General features: G+C 38.2%; 1 protein-coding gene across 2 annotated transcripts in view; it reads left to right on the forward strand.

Annotated features, from left to right (window-relative positions):
- The window catches only part of Tox3 (TOX high mobility group box family member 3), a 111,092-nt gene that overhangs the window by 63,953 nt on the left and 25,445 nt on the right, over positions 1-21,694 (forward strand). The window contains exons 2-3 of one of the 2 annotated variants that reach the window (XM_090357045.1): positions 16,293-16,358; positions 20,501-20,755. In XM_090357045.1, the coding sequence (XP_090213171.1) occupies positions 16,293-16,358; positions 20,501-20,755 (321 nt within the window). The remainder of the gene's footprint in view (positions 1-16,292; positions 16,359-20,500; positions 20,756-21,694) is intronic. The other variant, XM_090357046.1, reaches the window with a different exon arrangement.

Consider the following 21,694-nt stretch of genomic DNA (forward strand, 5'->3'; position numbering starts at 1 on the left):
TGTCAGTCAGGGAGCCTCAGTTTTGTTTTGAGGTGTTCAGTAAGTACAGTGAAGAAAGGAGCTTGCTGATCATGGTAAGAGTTAGATGGATACCCATCATGAACTCTGTCACTAATCTCAGGGGTCCTAAGATACGGGATTTCTTTTCAATATTTGTCTTGATATGAAGACAGCTGCAGTTCTTAAAAAATTCATATGCTTAACTTTTATTGTGGCTAAAGAAATTTATAGATAGGCTTTATTAGGTAGATTAGACATTTTCCCCTCAATTATTAGCACTGGGGAATGTGCATAATTTTTCCTGTTTCATAGCTATTTATCCATTTGTACCAATGAGAAAAAGATTATTTTTGTTAGGAGTAAATGAAGTCAGATAGATTGGTAATGTGTACACTTTGTGTGAAAGTCATTATAAAATGCTGTCATTTTACTTAAAAGCCAGACAGTTGTCCTCTCTCTATTTTCCTTTTCCTTTTTCCTTTTTCTTTCCAGTCCTAGGGTGTTGAACTCAGGATCTAAGCACTGTCCTTGTGTTTTTCTCAAGGCTAGCACTCTACCACATGAGCTACAGCACCCCTTCCAGGTTTTTTTCTGTGTATGTGGTACCAAGGAATCGAACCTGGGGCTTCTTGCATGCTAAGCAAGCACTCTACCACTAGGCCACACTCCGAGTTCCCCCACCCCTGCTTTTTCTAAGCAAGAATTTCCTCCCCAGTTATGTTCCATTTTAACTGTAGCATATAAAGAGAATCAAACTTTTAAATGGTGTTCCTACTGTTTTGATCGGAAATACAGTCTAACTGCTTCTCCTGTATGATTGCTTGAAGACTTTTGCCTCTGTTTTTTTTTTTTTCCTCCTTTTCAGGCACTTGTGCATTGATGCTTTGCTCCCATTTGCTCAAATACACTTGAGTCACTCTTCTAGAATATAGTTTGTTTTTTGCTGAAGTGAGTAAAATTTGAGCTATGACTTAAGAAGATAAGATTTAAGAAGAGCTACTTACAAATTGCTGTATAATCACCTTTAAAAAAATTCCTGTAAGGAAATGGTAAAGTAATCTTGAATAGATTAGTATACAGCAATCGTTCTCCCCAAAATAAAATGCCTCTCTTATTTAGGAATGCTTAGATGCATGCTTATTTATATGACATGTTAAAATAAATTTGAGCTAAACACAAGATTAACATTGACATCCTGACTGAATTATTTGTCTTCAAGATGAAAGCCAATGGGTCCTGCTTTGAAGGGATTTTATGGTTATGTTTAAGAAGTCATTAGTCTCATACTCAAACTAATTAAAATATAAGCTTAGAAACAAGGTCTCCCTTTGGAGTAAATGTAAGATATGAAATCTTAAGTTCCTGACTTCGTGATGGTTGAGAGAGAGGCTGTGTTTCACCCCACCCACCTCACTCCTTCCTACGGCCTCATCATAAGTGGGTTTAAAGCCTCGTGTGAGCCCTGGTTGAGAAAAGATTTCAGATAAACATCACTAGTAAAACACAGAGAACTAATGAAAGCTATATGATCATCATCTGTTAAAAAGTTGCCCCTAACTGAATTCAAGCAATCATAAAAATCACAGAAAAAGTAAAGTAATCAATATTTTTTGCAATGTGAGCAAAAACTCTGCTAGTCTGTTATGAAACACTAACCCTGAGCTTTGGGTAGCCAGACCTGTGGTTTCCTATAGTTGTTAAAAAAAATCAATTATCTGAGATTTTCTCTTAAAAATGATAAATGTGAATCAATAAGACATTACTAAACACATGTAATCTCATTTAAATGATTATCCTTCTACATTGTATCCGCTCGTGGACTTGTGATTTTTTTCTATTAAGTGGACTCATTGGCTTATGAGCTATGATTAAAACTGGAAAATAAACATATTGAATCACTTATAATATTTCAGAAACAATTTAGTCTTATTGATCTGTTTTAAAATATTAGTTTTAGAATGTGCTATATTATTTTATTTCTTGGCTTACTCTTCGGACAAAAAAAGAGAAAAGCAACTGGGTATTTACATACTTAAAAATGTTTTATAGCTGACAACCAACTTTGTACATATTTGACCCACACTTAAGGTAAATTCATTACAATCAGTAATCTTGTAAATTCGATGGACCCCAAATTAGCATAATACCCACTTAATCAACACTGAGTGTAGTTGGAAGTACTACTTCTATAGTATTCATTGTTAAATATGTGAACCTTTCTTTTCTGCTTTATGTGCAGATGGATGGAAGACAGGGTATTGTAGTCTCTGTTTAAACAGAGTAAGTTTTTCTTGTGTGGCTGCCCTGTGCATTGTAGGATATTTAGGGCCATCCCTGGCCCTCACCCATTGGAGAGTAGAAGCAGCCCCTGATTGTGAGGATAAAAACTCTCTTTAATCCCGATCAGATTTATTCTGGGGAACATAAGTGCCTCTGATGGAGAATTCCTGATTTATATCTATCTGTGAATATCCATGTGTCTATAGTTTTACCTGCATCTGTATATTTTATGTATTTGCTTTAGGCACCTGCATATAATTATGGTTTAAGAGCATTAAATTTTCTGCTTTAGAGATCAAAGAACAGAAGACAATATAGAAAGCCATTGATGTTTTGATAGAATTCATACTGAATCATAATTAGAGGGATTAGTTGCAATGAGAGAACATGTGTTTTTGCCATTGGTGATTACAGTTTGATTACTGGACTAAAGACATTTTTGCAATTAGCTAAAAGGTTTCATTTAAAATGATGGAGAAACATTTTACTTAATTTGTTGTCTCTTTTTATATTTGGAATTTCATATTACTCAAGAAATAATACCCAGGAGACTTACCAGGCGTATTCAGTATAGCTATGCCATGTCATTAGAGACCTTTGTTTTCCACAGAGTCCCTGAGGTCCTTAATCATTTATAGCAAGAACTACAAAGTCTGTCAGTACAAGGGAAATAACTCAGATTTTATCTTACATGACTTGTCATTTCTATTTTGTTTTAAAGCTTTGGCAGTCCTTTGGCAAATCATAATAGCAATGGCTCACCTGACTTTGATGTGGGTTGACTCTTACTCATCATTGGATGAGAAATGAAAATAGCAAATGGCTTAGTAACCAGGAAGATAAATGGCTTAGTACCAGATCCTTTACCCACAATGTGGCTGCCCATGGCAAGTACCCCTGAGCTACACACAGAGTCTGGTGTATGATCAGTTGAGGACTTACTGTGTGCCAGCCCCCGATGCGTCAATGAAAGTGAGGCATGGCCTCTGCCCTCATGGGGTCCAGTGGGGAACTGGATATGAAGTAAACAGACCATTTTATCTCAGTGTAGAGTAATGCACAGGGCTACCTTGGAGCTAGGAGAAGGGGAGGGTATAGCTCTGTTGGGATGGTTGGGATAGTGAACAGCCTCGAAGATGATAACCTACTGTGTGCACCAGTAGAGCCACTTACTATAAATTAATTTGTATTAAGGTTGACACTCCTCCCAGTGGTATTAGAACAGATTGCAAGTCACAGCCTTTTGTAAGCTAGTAATGAAAATTAGCATGCAAATATCATGTCTTTGAGGCCATGGAGAAGGGGTCTTCCCGATTCTTCTTGAAACATTAGACAAAGTAGCTCCTCTCTGTTCCATCTGGACTACTGACCAGTTTTAGCTACCACTTCAGTGAGTCTCAGAAATGGAAATAACCCACGTACATTTATTTTGTAATCTGTAGTCATTGTGTAAGGATACTCATTAGTGTGTGTATGCCAAAGTTAGAGAAGATGCTCCTCTTTCTGTACCTTCTTGTTCTATCCTTTTTTCACCTTCTTCCTTTTCTCTCCTTTTCCTTATCTCTTCTTTCCTTTTCCTCTCTTTATTCCTGTTTCTCCCTGCTCCCCTCTCCTTTGCTCTTCCCCTCTCTCCTCTCCTCCCCTTCCCTCCCCTTCACTCTTCTCTCTCCTCTACTATTCTCTCCACTTTTTAATTTATTATAAAGGTGATATACAGAGGGATTGCAATTACATATGTAAGGTAATGAGTACATTTCTTGTCGAACAGTGTTACCCCTTCCCTTGTTTTCTTTCACTTTCCCTCTCCCACAACTCCCTTCCCACAAGTTGTTCTTGTGAGTATTGCTGTTGAGTTGGCTCACCCTTCGTCCTTTGTCTCACCATCTAGTTATTTACTCCACTTTTTTTTTTTTTTGCCAGTTAGTCTTGGGCTTGGGCTCAGGGCCTGAGCACAGTCCTTGGACTTTCTCAAGACTAGAGCTCTACCACTTGAGCCTCAGCACCACTTCCGGCTTTTTTCTATGTATGTGGTACCGAGGAATCGAACCCAGGTCTTCATGCATGCTAGGCAAGCACTCTACCACTAGGCCAAACTCCTGGCCTCACTCCACTTTTACAGGCTGACCTGGAACTTACCGTGGCTGGATTCAACCTTGTGATCCTTTCGCCTCTGTCTCCTAAATGTTTGGATTATTGGCCTGTGTCACCATGCCCAGCTCAATATTATTCATGTCTCCTAGAAATGATCTTCTGAATCCTACCTTGTGCTGTTGTGGGCTGACAGGCCTTGTATTCATTCTCCCACCCCGGCCCCCAAACTATCATGTTCAACTAAGCCTCTGAAAGCATAGTCTATAATACTAGTTGGCTCTTATACCAACATTTCTGTCCTCTCTGCTGTCTTTCCTTCTTCCAGGTCCATTTTCCTCTTTCTCAGGCAAACTTCTATATATCCTTTAAAACTCAAATTAAATGATTCTTGCTGCCTTTCTAGGGAGAGGACTCTGCAGATATTCCTGTGAAGCACTTGATATGCAGAGTTATATTTGTTTTTTTCCCATTAAAATTGGATCTTTTTTTTTTTTGCCAGTCCTGGGCTTGAGCTCAGGGCCTGAGCACTGTCCTTGGACTTTCTCAAGGCTAGAGCTCTACCATTTTGAGCCTCAGCACCACTTCTGGCTTTTTTCTATGTATGTGGTACCGAGAAATCAAACCCGGGTCTTCATGCATGCTAGGCAAGCACTTTAACCACTAGGCCAAACTCCTGGCCCCTGGATCTTATTTTTTAAGCCAGTATCAGTTGATTATAACTTTCATATAAATGGTTTGATGAGCTGTTCATTTTTCTCACAGTACTGAATTCCTTCCTTCCCAGGTTTCTCACTCTCCACATTTGTCTGTTCCCTCTTTTGCTAGAAGTTTTTGTACTGGCTTTCTTCCCCTTCTACAACCCATTCCAACAGACCACTGTCTTTTCTTCTTCAGAAATGAAGAGACAGAAATCCAGAGAGGTAACACGAACAACTTATCTGATTATCCTCAGCTTGAGGTGACAGTCCTGGGATTTTTAACTTGGATTTTGCTGATTTACCTACTTAATCATTCAACCTGCATTGCTAAGCATCTTCTGTGGACCAGAGAAAACATCTCTGAGACATTGGAATCCTTTGTTCACATGGACTGTCCATCTTAGTGACAGGGGTAAAAACAAGAGATAAACGTAGGAAATTTATTCTGTGTGAAGTGATTGTACATCCCCAATAAGACAGAAGGCCGAGAAATAGGAAAGAGACTGAAAATGAGGTGTGCGGTGTCATTTTAGCTAGACTTCACTGAAGAGAGGCATTGAATGACAGATGGGAGAGTGGTCCAGGCATGGAGAGCAGTGAGGACGATGGCCCAGGGAAAGGTCAGCCAGGCCCTGTTCCTGAGACTTAGTGGTGAGAGCAGCCAGCTTAGGAGGGAATTGGGAGGAGAACTCAACAGTCTGATCATGTAGGGACTCGTCATGCATTGAAAGGAGTTTGAATTTTTACTCTACATATCATTGGAAAGCTATGGAATCTTTTAAGCAGTAACATCTGCTCAGGAACATAAGCTGTAGCTGTAAAACAGCTATAGGGTTTTTTTTTGTTTTGTTTTGAGTTCTCTAGGCCTATTAAAATGTTGTCTTAAATATTACTATAGAGAGAAAAGACTATATTTTAATCACTAGCCCATTGAACCCTCAAAGCCTCAGGACCAGGCAGATGTCACTCTTAACCTGTTTTACAGGTGGGAAACCTGAAGCACATGGCACTAAATGATACGTGCCTACATGTGTCCAAGTGTGTAGTTGCTGTGCAGCTCTGCTGGGAATTCGAACTTGCCTTTATGCCATAATAAGCAACTGGCTTCCCATCCCACAGCTGGTTAGGTGCAGTTAGAATTCAAAGCCAGTTCATGTGTCCGCTAGCACAGTGCTCTCCATGGTTTATTCTTCCTCTTGTGCTTGTCATATCTCCGTCTCATGCTCATTCATGACTTCTCTATCTTCCTGCCTTCTTCTTACGTTCACGACTTGGGTCTCTGAATAGCCATTCCTTTTTGATTTCTTCTTCCCTCTTTAGAGGCCATTTGTCCCTGTCTTGGTCCTTCTTACATTAATTCTTTTTTCTTTTTATTGCCCTATCACATTGTCATCTTTAAAATTGTTAGTTCCATTTCCTCTACATCTACAGAGCAGTAGATGGATTCCTCAATCCAGTTGGCTAGTATCTTATGAATGTTGGTAATGCTATTGGGAGGAAATGAGGAGGCTAAAACATTATCCTATTTAAGAGATGATCATGGCATCTGTTACCATTGCCTGCTTCAACCCTGTGTTCCAGGAAAGCAGGCTATCCTCTTTCTGTTCTGTGGGTATTGATGGGAGTTAGCTGCCAAAAAAACTCTTTAACTAACAACAAACACATTCTGGATTCAGAAACTAGCATGTGAGTTCTGATACTGAAAAAGTGTGGTTGAGTTTGAGAGGACGTCTAATTTTTTTTTCTTTGACCTTATCCAGATGGTTTCATGATCCACAGACTCAAATATATCCACATCATGAAAACCCAGTGGTCTGTATGTGGGTCAAGTCCATTTGCCTTAGGCATTGTTGTTTCTCACTGGGGTCTTTAGAATGTGTTATTAACAATCCAGCAATGGGCTGCACATTCCCTTACTCAATTCAACTTCAGATGAGGGTAAGTGAGGTGGTGACTGCTGGTTGTCTCCAAAAAAAGGACATTTTTCTGTAAGCAAGGAAGGTGAGAAGGGAGATTTGTAAGTACTTGAGCCAAGCCTTTATTACTATAAACAAAACTGTTTGTATTATATTAACATTTTTCTGAGAGCACCCTGAATTGTTTAGAGAGGCTTATTTTTTATTAAAATATTTTATTAACATTGCTTTTTTACATCATATTTCAGATGTCAAGTTTAACAAATAACTATTCAAGAAAGGGATTTCTAAATGTGATCACTGGGACATAAATTTAAGAACCAAATTAAAATTAAGCTGAGAGTTTATATATCATAGATACATATATAACATGTCTATAGAGTATATATCCCCTCATAGATTTTTATGTCTGTGTAGTTATATTTATATCTCCAAGATCATGTCAGTGACCTTGAGTACACAAATACTGAGTCATTGCTCTTGTACTGTTTGGATCTAATATTCACATATTAAGGAGACCATACACTTTTGTTCCTTTGGTCTTGGCTTATCTCACTCAACATGATTTGCTCTAGTTCCCTCCATTTCCAAGTGAATGCCATTATTTTATCTTGTCTGGTGGTGATGTAGAATTCTGTTGTATGTATGTACCACATTTTTGGTGTCCATTCATCTGTAGTGGGGCATCTGGATTATTTTCATCACTTGGCTATTGTGAATTGTACAGCATTGAACATGGGTCGGGGAGGCTTATTTTTAAAAATTTTCAGTATGTTAGTTTAAAATACACTGGGCTACTCTCAAATTTCAGAGCTCTATAGAGTCACTTGAGAAGCTCAAAGCACAGATATTAAGACTCCACTGCTTTGGAATTCTCACACTGTAAATCCAGGATGGGGATCAGGGAATTTGCATTTTGAAAAGGCATTTAATTGTTCTCTGGTATTAAAAATATTCTTTTATTGGTTGTATTGGAGTACCACTGGTTTGCATTTGGAACCTTGTGCTTGCTAGGTAGGTCCTCAATCACGTGAGTCATAGTCTTGTTCCTTTTTGCTCTTAGTTATCTTTTGGGTTAGAGTCTCTTGATTTTTGCTTAGGCTAGCCTGTTCTGTGATCCACCTGTTAGTATTTCTTGTCTAGTTGAGATAACAGGTGCATACCACCATGCCAAATTGTGGATTGAGATGTGGAGGGGACAGGGGCTATTGCAGTGTGAATTCATCTATCTAAGGCACCATCCCTAATAGCCTGCCTTGCTTTGTAGGTCCTCTGTCTTTCCTATCAAAGGATTATTCATATTCTTTATGTATAATTTTAATGGCCATATAGTCATCGTGTTTTCATATGAATTTAACAGTTACAATGTACTTGTATATAATGTAATAATAGTTGGCATATCCATTACCTCAGTCATTTATCATTTCTGTGTGTTGAGAAACATACAGAGTGTGTTTGCAAAACTGTTGTTATTAATCAGTTATTCTACTGTGCTGTTGATATTCTACATCATTTCCCTTTCCAACTACATGGTAAAATTTCTACAATGAAAGATTTTGCTAGGGACAGGTAGTTTGGCCTAGTGGTAGAGCGCTTGCCTAGCATGCACGAAGACCCAGGTTTGATTCCTTGGTACCACATACATAGGAAAAGCCAGAAATGGTACTGTGACTCAAGTGGTAGAATGCTAGCCTTAAGGAAAGCCCAAGGACAGTGCTTAGGCCCTAGGACTGGCAAAAATTTTTTTACCAGGTACATATCTTTAGTGTTAGAAATACTGCTTTTTATTATGGAATGTATGTCTTCCTCTTTCCACTTCTTGCCCATGAACATGTTTTGGGGACTGGCAGTGGAGTGGTTACTTGGCTTCTTGTTTTCACTTGAATTTCCAGAGCTTAGACTGGGCCCTAATGTATTTAGAGATCAGTTCTGATTACTGTCACTTCACACTCAGGAATTCGTTTATTCATTCATTCAGTAAAGATTTATTGAGCTCCTGGTATTTAGTAAATTAATTTGATCTACTTTGGTAAGTCTACTATTTACTCTTCTTAGCACTGGGGCATCTCTGCTAAAAACAAGGCAAAACATGCCTTGTTCTCATGCAAGTGTAGGGGGAAAGACAGTAAACATATTATGTGAGGTTAGAAGTGTTAATGGAAAAAAATAGCAAGACAAGAAGGATGAAAATGGCTGGAGGGAGAGGAGAAGGTAGCACAGAAATTTAATAGTATTGTCAGTGAGCAGGTGACATTTGAGGATAGACTCAGGACAAGGGGGAGGGACTTTAGAGGGACAGTGATCCAGGTAGACGAAACAGCCAATATAAAAGCCCTGTAGTAAACATATGTCTGGGTTGTTGCAAGAACAGCAAGGAGACTAGAAGGTAACATGAGCAGGGAGAATGCTGGCCAAGAGCTAGGGACGATTGTAAAGACTATGTGTAATTTCCCAGAGCTACTGGGTAACCCGAGGAAAGTTTAGACCACATTCAGAACCTATTTTGATTTCCATGGATCTTTTTGGCTTTGTGTTGAACATATACTATTGGTAAACTTAATAGAGCCAGGGGGGTGAGATTGCAGTGATCCAGAGGGAGATGGATGGCTTGGGCTTTGGTGGGCACAATAGAGGTGGAGCTATGTAGTTTAATTTGCAAATAATCAATGGGATGAACCAACAAAATCTTCTGAGGGTTTGATGTGGGGGGAGCAGATAAAGGATAGATTTAAAGATGACTGGGCTCAAGGAACATTCAGAAGCTTCAGGAATATGGGGAGAAGAATGTGGGTTCAGTTGTGAACATGTGTTTGAGAAGCCAGTTGACATCCAAGCAGAAGTGCTATAGGCAGTTGGATGGGTGAGCCATGTTCAGCACAATCATCCAGGAATCCAAGAGTTTCTAGCCCACAAATAGGCATGTATGTATGTGTACATGTATATGCCAAAATATGTACAAGTATATAATTCTCTGCATACATTGATAGGGATGTGATTGTATAAGCATAATTAGCAGCCTTATATAAATAGAATCTTCATCCTTGCTTTACAGTGGAAAGGGTTGTATCCAGTGAACCCTACCATGTTAAGTTGGAAATAGCATAAGTGAAAAATAATCAAAATTTGAAATAGCCTAAGTTAAAATGCATTTAACCTGCCACAGCTTAGCCTAGTCCACCAGATAGGTGCTCAGAACACTTATATCAGCCTGAAGTTGGGCAAGCTCATAAATATAAAGCCTACTTTAATATACACTTATATGGACACCATGAGATAAAAACACATGAGTAGAAAACACAATATTCCAAACCTCCTGGCAGTACAGTATACTGCAGGCTCTTTCCCCTCTTGATTCCATGCTCTCCTTGGAGTTGGGGCTGCTGCCCTTTCCAGCAATCCAAGAAGATTCCACTGCCATTATTATCTAAGGAAAAGATCAAAGTTCTTGGAAGAGGCACAGTGGCTCAAAGTGGTAGAGTACTGCCCATGAGCAAAAGAGCTCAAGAATAGTACCCAGGCTCTGAGTTCAAACTCCACAACCAACAACAACAATGAAAAGATCAAAGAGCCAAGTGGGAACAGCTTCCACTAAATGCATATTGCTTTTGCACTATGGAAAAATCAGTTTATCCTATGTTAAACCATTACAAGTTTGAAACAGCTTTGTGTCTTGGATGTATGTAAATATACACATACATGTCATATATACACATACATGTCATATATATACATGGGTATGGTATGTATATTTATGTATGTGTGTATACACACATGTATATACACACAAACTCATGTTTACACACATATACTTATGTATACATCTTGCCTTATTAGTGTACATTGTAGTCTGTATCATTTGATTTCCAGACTAACACCCAGCTTTGGCATTGCTAGTTTTCTTTCTTGCCTGACTTGGTGCAGTGTGCCAGTTCTGCCCATAATAATCATCAGTATTGCTGTTATTTGCCATGCCAAGTGCATTCCCACCTCTTCAGGCTTTCTAGCTTGAAGGAATTACCACCACTGAAAGCAGCTACAACTTGATGGCCCCTTCATCCATCTTTTCCAGGACAGTTAACTGAGCTGCTTGGGACTAGGTGGACTGAACATGCTGTCTTTTCTGTCACATGACTGGGCCTGGCACCCCCTGATCCACAGTAGCCTGATTCTCTTGTATGAGCAACCTGGCAGATGTCCAAAGTGAGGTATCAGATCAGAGGGGGTCTGCTAACAGTCTTAATGGGAAAGCAGTAAAGAGAACTGTGTAGGCATTTTCTTTTCTTTTAGGATGAAATGTATGCCATTTAGCTCTTTTGAGACCTATTGTTCACATGGATCTATTAGAAGTCTGTACAGGTTTTCACATGGGTGTCAAAATAATTTTTGTGAAAATGAGGGTGTATGGATTCACTGAACTGGACTGTTCACTGAACTGAAGTATTCAGCTTGTGATCATAGATGAGATTTGGTCTCTGCTGTTCCGCTTTCTTCCAGGCCTTCTGCTGGATGAACTGGCCTTAGCAATCTGCATGGATTTATGTTGGCACTTCACCTGGTTAGATGGGCTGGGCCATGAACACAAAGGTCTTCTACACAATCCTGCAGTTGCTCCTTTTTAATTGATGTCCCTCATAAATAATGTTTGCTGAAGCTGTAATTGCTCCTCAGGCAGCAAAAGCAAATCTACCTCTAAGTACAATGGAGATGTTCTTTTTTTTAATTATTAAGATAGAGAAGTTTGACATGCAAAGCAATTTAGTTCTGCTTTGTCATATCTCTGGGAACTGTGCCTTTGGGGATTGCATCTATTAGAGCCTATCAAAGTAGAAAAAGGCCTGTCACCACCAGAGAATCTCATAAATGTTAGCGGAACCTGACTCGTAGTGACCATTACCTTCTATGGGCTTCTTAAAACAGCTGGAATGGGTGGTGTGTTGGGTAACATTGTAATGTGCTTTTCAGAATAACTCACAGAGTAACAGTACCTGCTGTTCATTTAGTTTATGTGGAATTTTTGGCTTGGCTCTTGAAGTTGGATGGAAGGACTCTGAGGGTATCTTTGTAGGCAACATACATCAGTGGAGGGTTTTCATCATAAACATTTGGAAATAAGCCAAATAACTTGACTCATGGTAGATACTTTACACATTTTTGGTTAGTTAACAGGTAAAATGTTTAAATGTTGCCATGGTGTAAAATAAGATACTAGCTTTTATAAGAGAGACTCAGGAGAAATAAAAAATAAATACTGACCATCAAGGTTTCCCAGTGTATGGGGTGAAATGAAAGGATAGATAGCCTTCATTATTGGATCGTTTATGAACTCCCATTTACAGAAAAATAGAATCTCCATCTGATGTTGAGCATAGTGGAAACATATATGACTGGTAATTATTTTCTGGATGAATGAACTATGGGACTTCTCAGAGCCCTTAACCTCATGGATTTTCTGGTACTTCATTTCTTGAATGCACAGGACTGTGGGACTCTTTTCTTCAGGGATGTTATGATAGACTCAGGGCTCTTGGAAATGTCTCTGGAAAATTCTAGCTTTGAGTAAAATAGGAACCAATAATGTTTTAAACTTGATCATCAAGTTTCCCTTCCCGGGCAAGGGCCTCTGGGGCAAGGTAGGTGGGAAGTGGCAGTTGTGACCTCACAGAAGGCCCCTTCCCTATGGACCTTAGGAGATCTGTGTGGTGTCATGTGTTTATGTCTCCAAGAATGGAGAGCAAATTTAATTGTATGTAATTTGCTCCAAGTTAATTGTTCTGAGGTCATTATATGAGCCATCTGGCCCTAAGAGTGCTTTTTCCTCTCAGAATCTGATCTGTTCTGAGCATCAAACAAGTAAGGCAGGATTCATAGGTGACATTTAAAAATACAATACAATAAATAAAGTGAAGCTAGCCTTCTGAGATAAGTCACGAAGGTGTCATCCATTTTATCCCAAACAATGTAACTACCAGAGTGGCCAGGTTAGTAGCAACACACAGACACACACACACACACACACACACACACACGCACACACTGGTACTGGGGCTTGAACTCATGGCCTGGAGTCTGTCCTTTAGTTCAAGGTTGACACTCTACCACTTGAGCCACAGCTTTACTTCCAGCTTTTTGCTGGTTATTGGACATAAGAGGCCCCACAGACTTTGCTATCCAGGCTGGCATTGAACTACAATCCGCAGATTTTAGTCTCCTGAGTAGCTAGGATTACAAGCATGAGCCACCAGTCTCCAGTTTAAAGAATATATATATATATATATATATATATAATTTTTTTTTGCCAGTTCTGAGGCTTGAACTCTGGGCCTGGGTTCTGTCCCTGAGCTTTTACTCAAGGCTAGCACTCCACTACTTGAGCCACAGCCACGACTTCTGGCTTTTTCTGTGATTGCCTAGAGATAAGAGTCTCATGGACTTTGCTGTGCAGGCTGGCTTTGAACCCTGATCCATAGATCTCAGTTGTCTGAGTGGCTAGAATTACAGGTCTGAGCCACACCAGTTCCCAGTTTAAAGAATACTTTTATTAGTGTAAGTATGTCCCAAAAGATATGTCAAATATGCATAAATATTTTTGAAGGTTTTTTTTTTTTTTTTTTGAAAGTCAGGTTTACCAGGTGCTCCTCTGATTTATCTGGCTACATGCCCTGAGCCAAGGTTCTAGCCATCTCTGCAGGAGCACAACCCTTCCCTACAACAGACAAGTCCATATTGGAAGCAAAATATTCTACCCCATACATTGGAAAGCGATGCTGCTATTTGAAATGATTTACAGCTGTTCCCGCCTGATCACCAAGTGTTTCCAAATTAAAAGCCATTAATTAAGGCCTTCTAGAGATGCAAGAGATAGGCAAGCAGTTGCCTGTGCAGTCCTTCAGGTAAGAACTTTTCAAATTACGTAGACCGCTGGAGCCACCTGCTTGACTGCACGCCGCACGGCCTGGAGGCTGTCAGCGTACCATGCTGCCAACGCTGTTACTGATTTTTCTCATTTCTCCAGGGCAAATACTAATTAATGGATACAATTCACAGCTGATTAGCTGTAGTTTCTTCAGTAATTACATTCGCATACTAACTGTTCAGAAGAGGATTTCTAACCCAGTTCTTATTTCACTCTAAGCTTAATTTGTTTTTTGAATTGTTTAGGCCCTTAGTTTAATAGCCATTTTATTTTTCTTTGTTGTTTTAGGTGCTATTAGATAATAAGTGAGTTTAATCTTAAAAAAATACTCTCTGATAATGAGCTCTTTGCCTTAAATGGATTTCTAATTCCCTCACAAAACCTACATTTAAATAATGCTAAAGTTGGGGTACTGCTGTTACATGAGAAGGGGGACAGAACAGGAACACGGTGCACACATACAACACGCTTTGCATATGTAACACACCACACATGTGATACACATATATGCAATCAAGGCGTTAGCTGTGTAATCTCTCAGACACACAAATGCTTATTCTTATGCATACATATATATTAAACACATTTGTTTATTAGGCCCAAGATTTTAATTCTAACATCATTAATTCATCAAAAATTGCTTGCTAGAAACATATCTTTTTGCTTATATTTAACATTATGGAAAAGGTGAGGACATGTGTGGGGTATATGTGTACCTTTGCATATAGTTTTGATACCTTCAAAAATGCTAACAGATATGTCTTTCAGAAATCCTTAGAGATATTTAACCACATGAATGAGTGCTTGGGAAGAGGTTTTCTAATAGCCAGTGTGTGTGTATGTATTCGTGTTTCTGTATTTTTTTTACGGTGTGTGTGTGGGGAGGGTGCTTCTTAGACCTCAGCAGCGCGCTGGAACTATTAGCATCTTTCCTATAAATCCTGCTTAGATCTTGGATCACTGGCATGATAGAGTGCAGCACATCCATCCCAGTTCCTTATAGGTTCACAGTGAGGTTGAAAGCACCCAGAAATAAGTGCTGTCAGTTTGTGAAGAGAAGGAGGGTTATGTGCCCTTTCATATCTCTATGCCTATCTGTCTCCTAGATCTAGGTTTCTAAGTATCTGACAATAATCCTCTCCATTCTGTCTGTCTGTCTGTCTGTCTGTCTGTCTGTCTGTCTATCTGACTAACTTTCTGCCTGTCTCTCTGCTTATCTTTTATCTGACTTGGTACCACTAGTTTTCTATCTATCCATCCATCCATCCATCCACCCATCTGCTGGGAAAATTATACCTTTTATTTGCAGTAATTGCTAGCTTTTTTGTATTAGTGAATGTTTATATACATTTCACCCATTGGAGACCAAACCTATGTTTTATTTGAAAATATTAAAGGAAGGAAATAAGATACTTTATTAAAATGGACACTCTTTCATCATTTTAATGTCACAAAAATAATACAGCTTTAGATAATTATGCCCACAGAGCCTTTCCGTATTGCCAGACTAATAACACAGTGTTAAAAGCAACAAAATGTATCTACTTAAACTATCAGAACCTAAAAATATATTTCTGCCTCAATCCAACTTTTATATTTGGCTAACAGGTCCTTAGAAGTAAGAGAGCTTAAGTCTGAAATGCTGATACAGTATGTATTTGTGATGGCGTGAATGGCCCATTGTGTTAGGGAATGAAATAAAAATTGCTGTGTTCATAGGATCCTGCTTATTATTTTTTGAAATCTCTTTGCACTAAATGTTACATTGAGAGATTAAATATCTCCCCTTTCAGCAGTTCTGATGGATCTAGATGTAGCTTTAAGCTTTGTTTACAGATTTAAAAAGGATTCTTTAGTTTTATTTATTTACATTCATGGTACACCCCCAGTTCACCAGAAAAATAGAATTTGCCTCTTGGGAATTGAGTTTTACTCCCTTTAATTCACCCTTTTACCTGCCCACACCTGTGACATCTGTTCTGGAAAAGTTCGGTGGAAAAATTTCCCAGCATGCTTTAAAATCTATCATGGTGACTTTCTTGGAAACTGTCTTTCTTCTAACCTCTGACAAATGCCAGTTCAATAAATGCCACACACTACTGACCAGGCAGCCAAATGTTTGTGATTGCCTTCCTTCACTTGGTGAAAAACAAAACTATTTTCGAGAATTATTGAGTTAGTGTAACTCAGTGCTTTATTTTCTGGAACTAGCTGACAGCAGAGCATCGTTTTTTGAAACCATTCTTGTTTCAAATTTTATCTCAGTTAAAAACAAACAAACAAATGAAAAAACACCCTTTACATCAGCCTTCTTCTCAAATTATATTTGTGCATTTAGAACCAGAATTCTTTATTATGCCTCTCATTAACAGAGGACAATCTGTTTTCTTTCAGTTTGGAAATAATAATAACTACATGAATATGGCTGAGGCAAACAACGCCTTCTTTGCTGCCAGCGAGGTAAGTGTCTGTCTTAACACTGTCCATATTCTGTGTGTTATTTAGATAATTTAATAGGCTCGGAGGGAACAGCAAAGTATCAAATTTATCTCTCTCTCCAGTGGCACAAGGTAACGACTTTGGAGGAGAAACGAGCAAAGCCTATTGGAAAAGAAAATAACCTGACAAGACTTTATCACTTGTCCATATGCCGTTGCTACCATTCCTAACGTTTGGCAAATCTTGTGATGAAAAAAATGTATATGCAAATAAAAATATGTAAGGAAGTGTGCTTAAACACACTGTGTATCGATTTCTAAGCAATTTGGACACTAGGCTATAAGTGGCTCATAATAGAAAGTATTTTAAGTTTACATGTCTGTCTCTCCGGATAATTTCATTGAGTGCAAAGGTTTGGAAAACTGTGCAGGCAATATTGCAGTTTCTTGGGGACTTGGCAGGGTGACATGAAATGAGCGTTTTTGTTAATAGTAGATCTCATAGCCTAGCAAAGAATCCTGGCAATAATATATACTTAATAAAAATTACTGAATAAAATGACTGGGCATGCCCCAACACCTAATTGTAGTTGGGGGGGACACTGGCTGATGGAATTTGAATGCAGTGCCATATTGGCTGTAGATGTGTCTTCTGTTTGCGAGTACACAACATCATCTTCTTGCTCTTTTTATTTTATTCCTTATTGTTGACTCAGGACTGTTGTTGTCTGGTCTCATTGGCCTGCCCTCTAGAAAAATCTCAGAGAACATGATTAGATCTAGAAAATGGTTGACAGTGTGAGATCTAAGATTTTTTTTATCAGACAAGAACAAACAGAAGTATGAAATTGGTCCAAATGGAACATTTCTTCTGGTGGTTCATATAATAATAATTTTTAAAAAGTCTTCATTTTCCATATACATTCCAAATATCAAAGACTAAACTAACTTGACCCCAGAGGATGAAAATAATAATGGCTTTGCAAATGATCTTGGTACAGGGAAACAAGTGATAGGAAAGAAATTAATGCTGAGAAACCATTAGAATAAATGGGGAATTCAGAATTAAGGGCTTTCCAAGATGAATCATTTTTACAGTGACCATCTTCTCTTGGAGCAAGGAGACAGCTGAGATAAGGGAATATTGTTTGGCTCTGGATGCTGTGTTGTTTGTGATAATGAGCACAAACCCCATCTGTAAGGACAACATGATGTTTCATTCTGTGGGATTTTTTTCTTCTCCCCCTACATTTGAATCAAACATTGATGAAAGCTCTGCTGCCAGCAGCTGTTCAGAGACAATTTAATTCCAGCTGTGATAATTCACCGTGTCAGACATTGGCTGTTATATGTTGATACAACAGTTCTCCAAATTTGCATTTTTATCAAAAGGAACAAATGTCTTCAACATTTCGGTACAGATGGTATTTAACCATGTACATACTACTGTTAACATGTTCAAGGTAAACACCGGAGTCGATATCTATACAAAAAGAAATAATAATCACGGAAACTTGAAGTGATTAATCTGACGCTGCTCATATGGCACAGTTAACAAAGTCTCCTTGTCTTTTATTGTGATGTCACACGTGGTTATTCCATCTACTCAGATAGCTGAGCATTTTGGAGTAGGAGTGCCTAGCTTTATATTTAATATCTTACCTCTTTTTATCTTTTCTCTAAGAAAAGATATATTTCACATTTTACTTGTTTCTAAATGTTCTAAAAGATATATTTCATATATTTACTTGTTTCTAAATGTTGCTTAGGATTATAACATTGATGCACATATTAGATGGCATTGTGTGATTTTATTTGGTGAGGATAAAGCAAGATGACAAATTCCAACTTCAAATTAATTTGTTCTTTAAAATAGTAGCACAGGGACTTTTAGCTAGACATCTCTTTCTGTTCCTTAACCAAAATAAAAATGGGAATTTATTTAATTTTGACCAGGGGGCATAAAGCTTGCCTTAGGTTAGTGTTGAAGAGGTCATTTTATATGATGATGATCCCAACTGTAACAACTTCTCCTGTTCAGAAAATAAATCCTGAATCAGTCTTAATGTACTTCCTTATATTATGTGCCTAATTCCTAATCACTGCATTAAAATCAAATTTATTTTCTATCTCAACATTTTAATGAGTACAAACTAATTCAAGAAGACTTTAGATTTGCCTGTTATCAAATCTAAATTGTACCTGAAACCACTCTCTTCCATGCAGACAGATATTGTTCGATAGATTACACTACCAGACTCAGATTGGCTAAGTTGGAAAAATCACACATTTGCTTTACGTTGTCTGTCTGTGGCATGATTGCCCTGACCATTTTTAAAGTACTTTAAATATTTATTGAAATAATATTTCAAGTGTTAATTACAGTGGTAATGAAAACAGCCAAATGCCACATATCAAGAATGAGTGTTTATCCGTATTGTTAATGTGATATGTTAGATTTCATTAAGCAGTAATGGGGTAGCAAATGAGTCACAAATTACAGTTGCATCTGTTACTAAACCACATTAGTGCCAAAATAACAGCAAATGCAACCACAGGGTTACGTTCATTAGCCAACCATGTTTGTGGCCAATTCTTCCCTTTGTTGCTAAGAACTTGGGTACTTCCCGAAGAAATTGACATCTTTGAGGGTGATTGTGAGAATAACAATGTCAAAAAAATGAAATATTTCATCCTAGCTTTCGAGTATTATCATAGGGAAGTAATCTGTCCTTATTGAATCTGCTAATAACCTATGATGATGAATTGTCCTGGTGTAGATTCTCTTGCTTGGAAATCTCTTTCTTTCTGGTGCGATACAAATAGTATTTGACAGTTCTACAAGCAAGAAATGTTTTTGTTGCTTTCTTTTCCCCATTGAGTTTGTTTCACTTTTCTCCCAAGTGGTTATGATGGCATGGTAATTGATAGTTTGAAGAATGAGGATTTTTAGCTCTTAATTAGGTCTCTTTACTGATAATAGCAGGCTCCAATTATCTTATACCAGTTCATTCTTTCAAATACTATTAATAATAAATGAACTATCACAGTGACCCTTTGAGCTAGGAATAAAAAAAAAAACTCAGGCCTCCCCCCAACCCTTTCCACCTCACCAAAAATTTATATGTTGGATCTTGGCACCTCCTTGGTTTCCCTATAACCTCAGTTCTTTAAAAAAAAAGATAGTTCACTTGGTAGAACAAGGCTGCCCTGCCCTCATTTACACTAAAGCCCCTATTTAAAAACACAGCCTATAAGAACCTCAGTGGTAGGGCAGAAGAACAAAGCATTGAGATTTACATAGCTGTTGAGGTAGAACACTTGTCTAAAGCAAGTGGGAGAGATCAATGTAGTTAGTGTATCTCTATCAATATAGCTCCATGCTCTCTAGGTAGTCTTTAAAAGTGGAAGACTAGTAGAAAATGACTCAATAAATATGTATTAAAATGTTCATATAAAAGAAACTAACCCTCCTACTTTAAATGAAAAGAATTGGTGCCCTTTAATATGAGCTGCAGTAATTCGTCTACTATAAAACATACCACACACACACACACACACACACACACACACACACACACACAGAACGTAACAGTTTCCATAGGTGTCTTCTTTGTACTGGTAACTATACCAGTAAGGAAATGAAAAAAAAAAAACAAACACAAATGTAACATTACTTGTTTTATAGGTTGTGGCAGAATGTAAGCATGTGTAATATTCACTTCTACATTAATGTTGTGTGTGTGTGCGAGTATGCGTGCATGCATGCACATCACAGAATTGTCAGTATTTTATGGAGCATGTGGATTGTGTGAGGGGTTTGAGTAGTTCTAGTAACATATCAATAAAGTGGCCATTTGTTATATAGCCAAATGTAATGTCGTTGATGCTCCAACTCACAACAAAGACAGATGTTGCTAATTAAGTACGCATTAAAAAACTGTTAATACTGATACTCCATTAAAACCGTATGATAATGAGACTTAAATCTTTAATCAGAATGATCAGCAGAACTTTAGATATAGAAATCTGTGTTTAAGATGTTTTCATTTGAGGAATAAATATTTGGCTTAGATATGGGTGTTTTCATGCAAAGTCTTTCTTTCCTCCGAGGAGGAATAAAGGGTTAGAATACGAGGCGATCTTTGCTTTGTTTTCTTTTAGCAGACATTTCATACACCAAGCCTTGGGGATGAAGAATTTGAAATCCCACCAATCACGCCTCCTCCAGAGTCAGATCCTGCCCTGGGCATGCCTGATGTACTGCTACCTTTTCAAGCCCTCAGTGATCCACTGCCTTCCCAGGGAACTGAATTCACACCCCAGTTTCCTCCTCAAAGCCTGGATCTTCCATCTATTACCATCTCTAGAAATCTTGTGGAACAAGATGGCGGGCTTCAGAGCGGTGGATTGCATATGGTAGGCATCACATTTATTGCTTGAAACTAGTTTTTATGTCATTTGCTCCAATCATGGTAAAGATTTCAGAATGCATGTTCTGAAGTATGCTCCTGGCTTTATTGGTGGCTGTGTAGATTATTAGTCTTACTTTAAACATAGTTATACTATTAGATCAGTAGCTTGACAATCAGACAATTACACACACACACACACACACACACACACACACACACACACACACACACACGTATGACTGACAAGGTTCTTTTGCTATAAAAATGTGTGATTGCTTGGTTTAAAAGTAGCCAATCTTTTCTTGTCTTTGGTTTAACAGAGGTGTGCTTGAGTTGAAAGTTTATCCAGGCATAAGTTTAGAAATGGAATCTCTTCTGGGATGTCTAGATTTTTTGTACTTGAATTATAATTTGAAGTTTATTGTACATGATTTGGTTCTACCTCCAATGAAATACCAGTGACACAGAAAAAAAGGAAGAAAAGGTAATTGCTTATAACCAGCAGAGGGAGAGGGATAATGGGCTATGTGAATAAAATACATTTGTGTGTGGGGGTTATTAATTGTTGTAAACATCAAATAAGGTACCCCAGAGAGCCAAGGTTTACTAATGCAATTAGTGTGTGTGTGTGTGTGTGTGTGTGTGTGTGTGTGTGTTTGTGTGTTTGTGTGTGTCCTGTTTGTTTTCTAGTGTGAAATTATAGTCAGCAATCACCAGAGCAAATCTGCTTTAAATATTTTAAGCTCTTCTGCTGGGATTGTCTTTTTTTTCCCTACCATAAAATGTATGTCTATCTAGGTGAAATACTAAGCAGACATTTTAAAGTGAGATTAATAGTTTATAGGACTTTTTTTTTATAAACCCTGATAAAATGAAACAGATGTGTTGGTTTAACAAAAACAAATCCTATTGCTTGTTTACATAGTTCTCTGCACACGAGGAC

This window comes from Megascapheus bottae, chromosome 24 (assembly GCF_031878675.1).
Source record: "Megascapheus bottae isolate mThoBot1 chromosome 24, mThoBot2.hap1, whole genome shotgun sequence".
Taxonomy (NCBI): domain Eukaryota; kingdom Metazoa; phylum Chordata; class Mammalia; order Rodentia; family Geomyidae; genus Megascapheus; species Megascapheus bottae.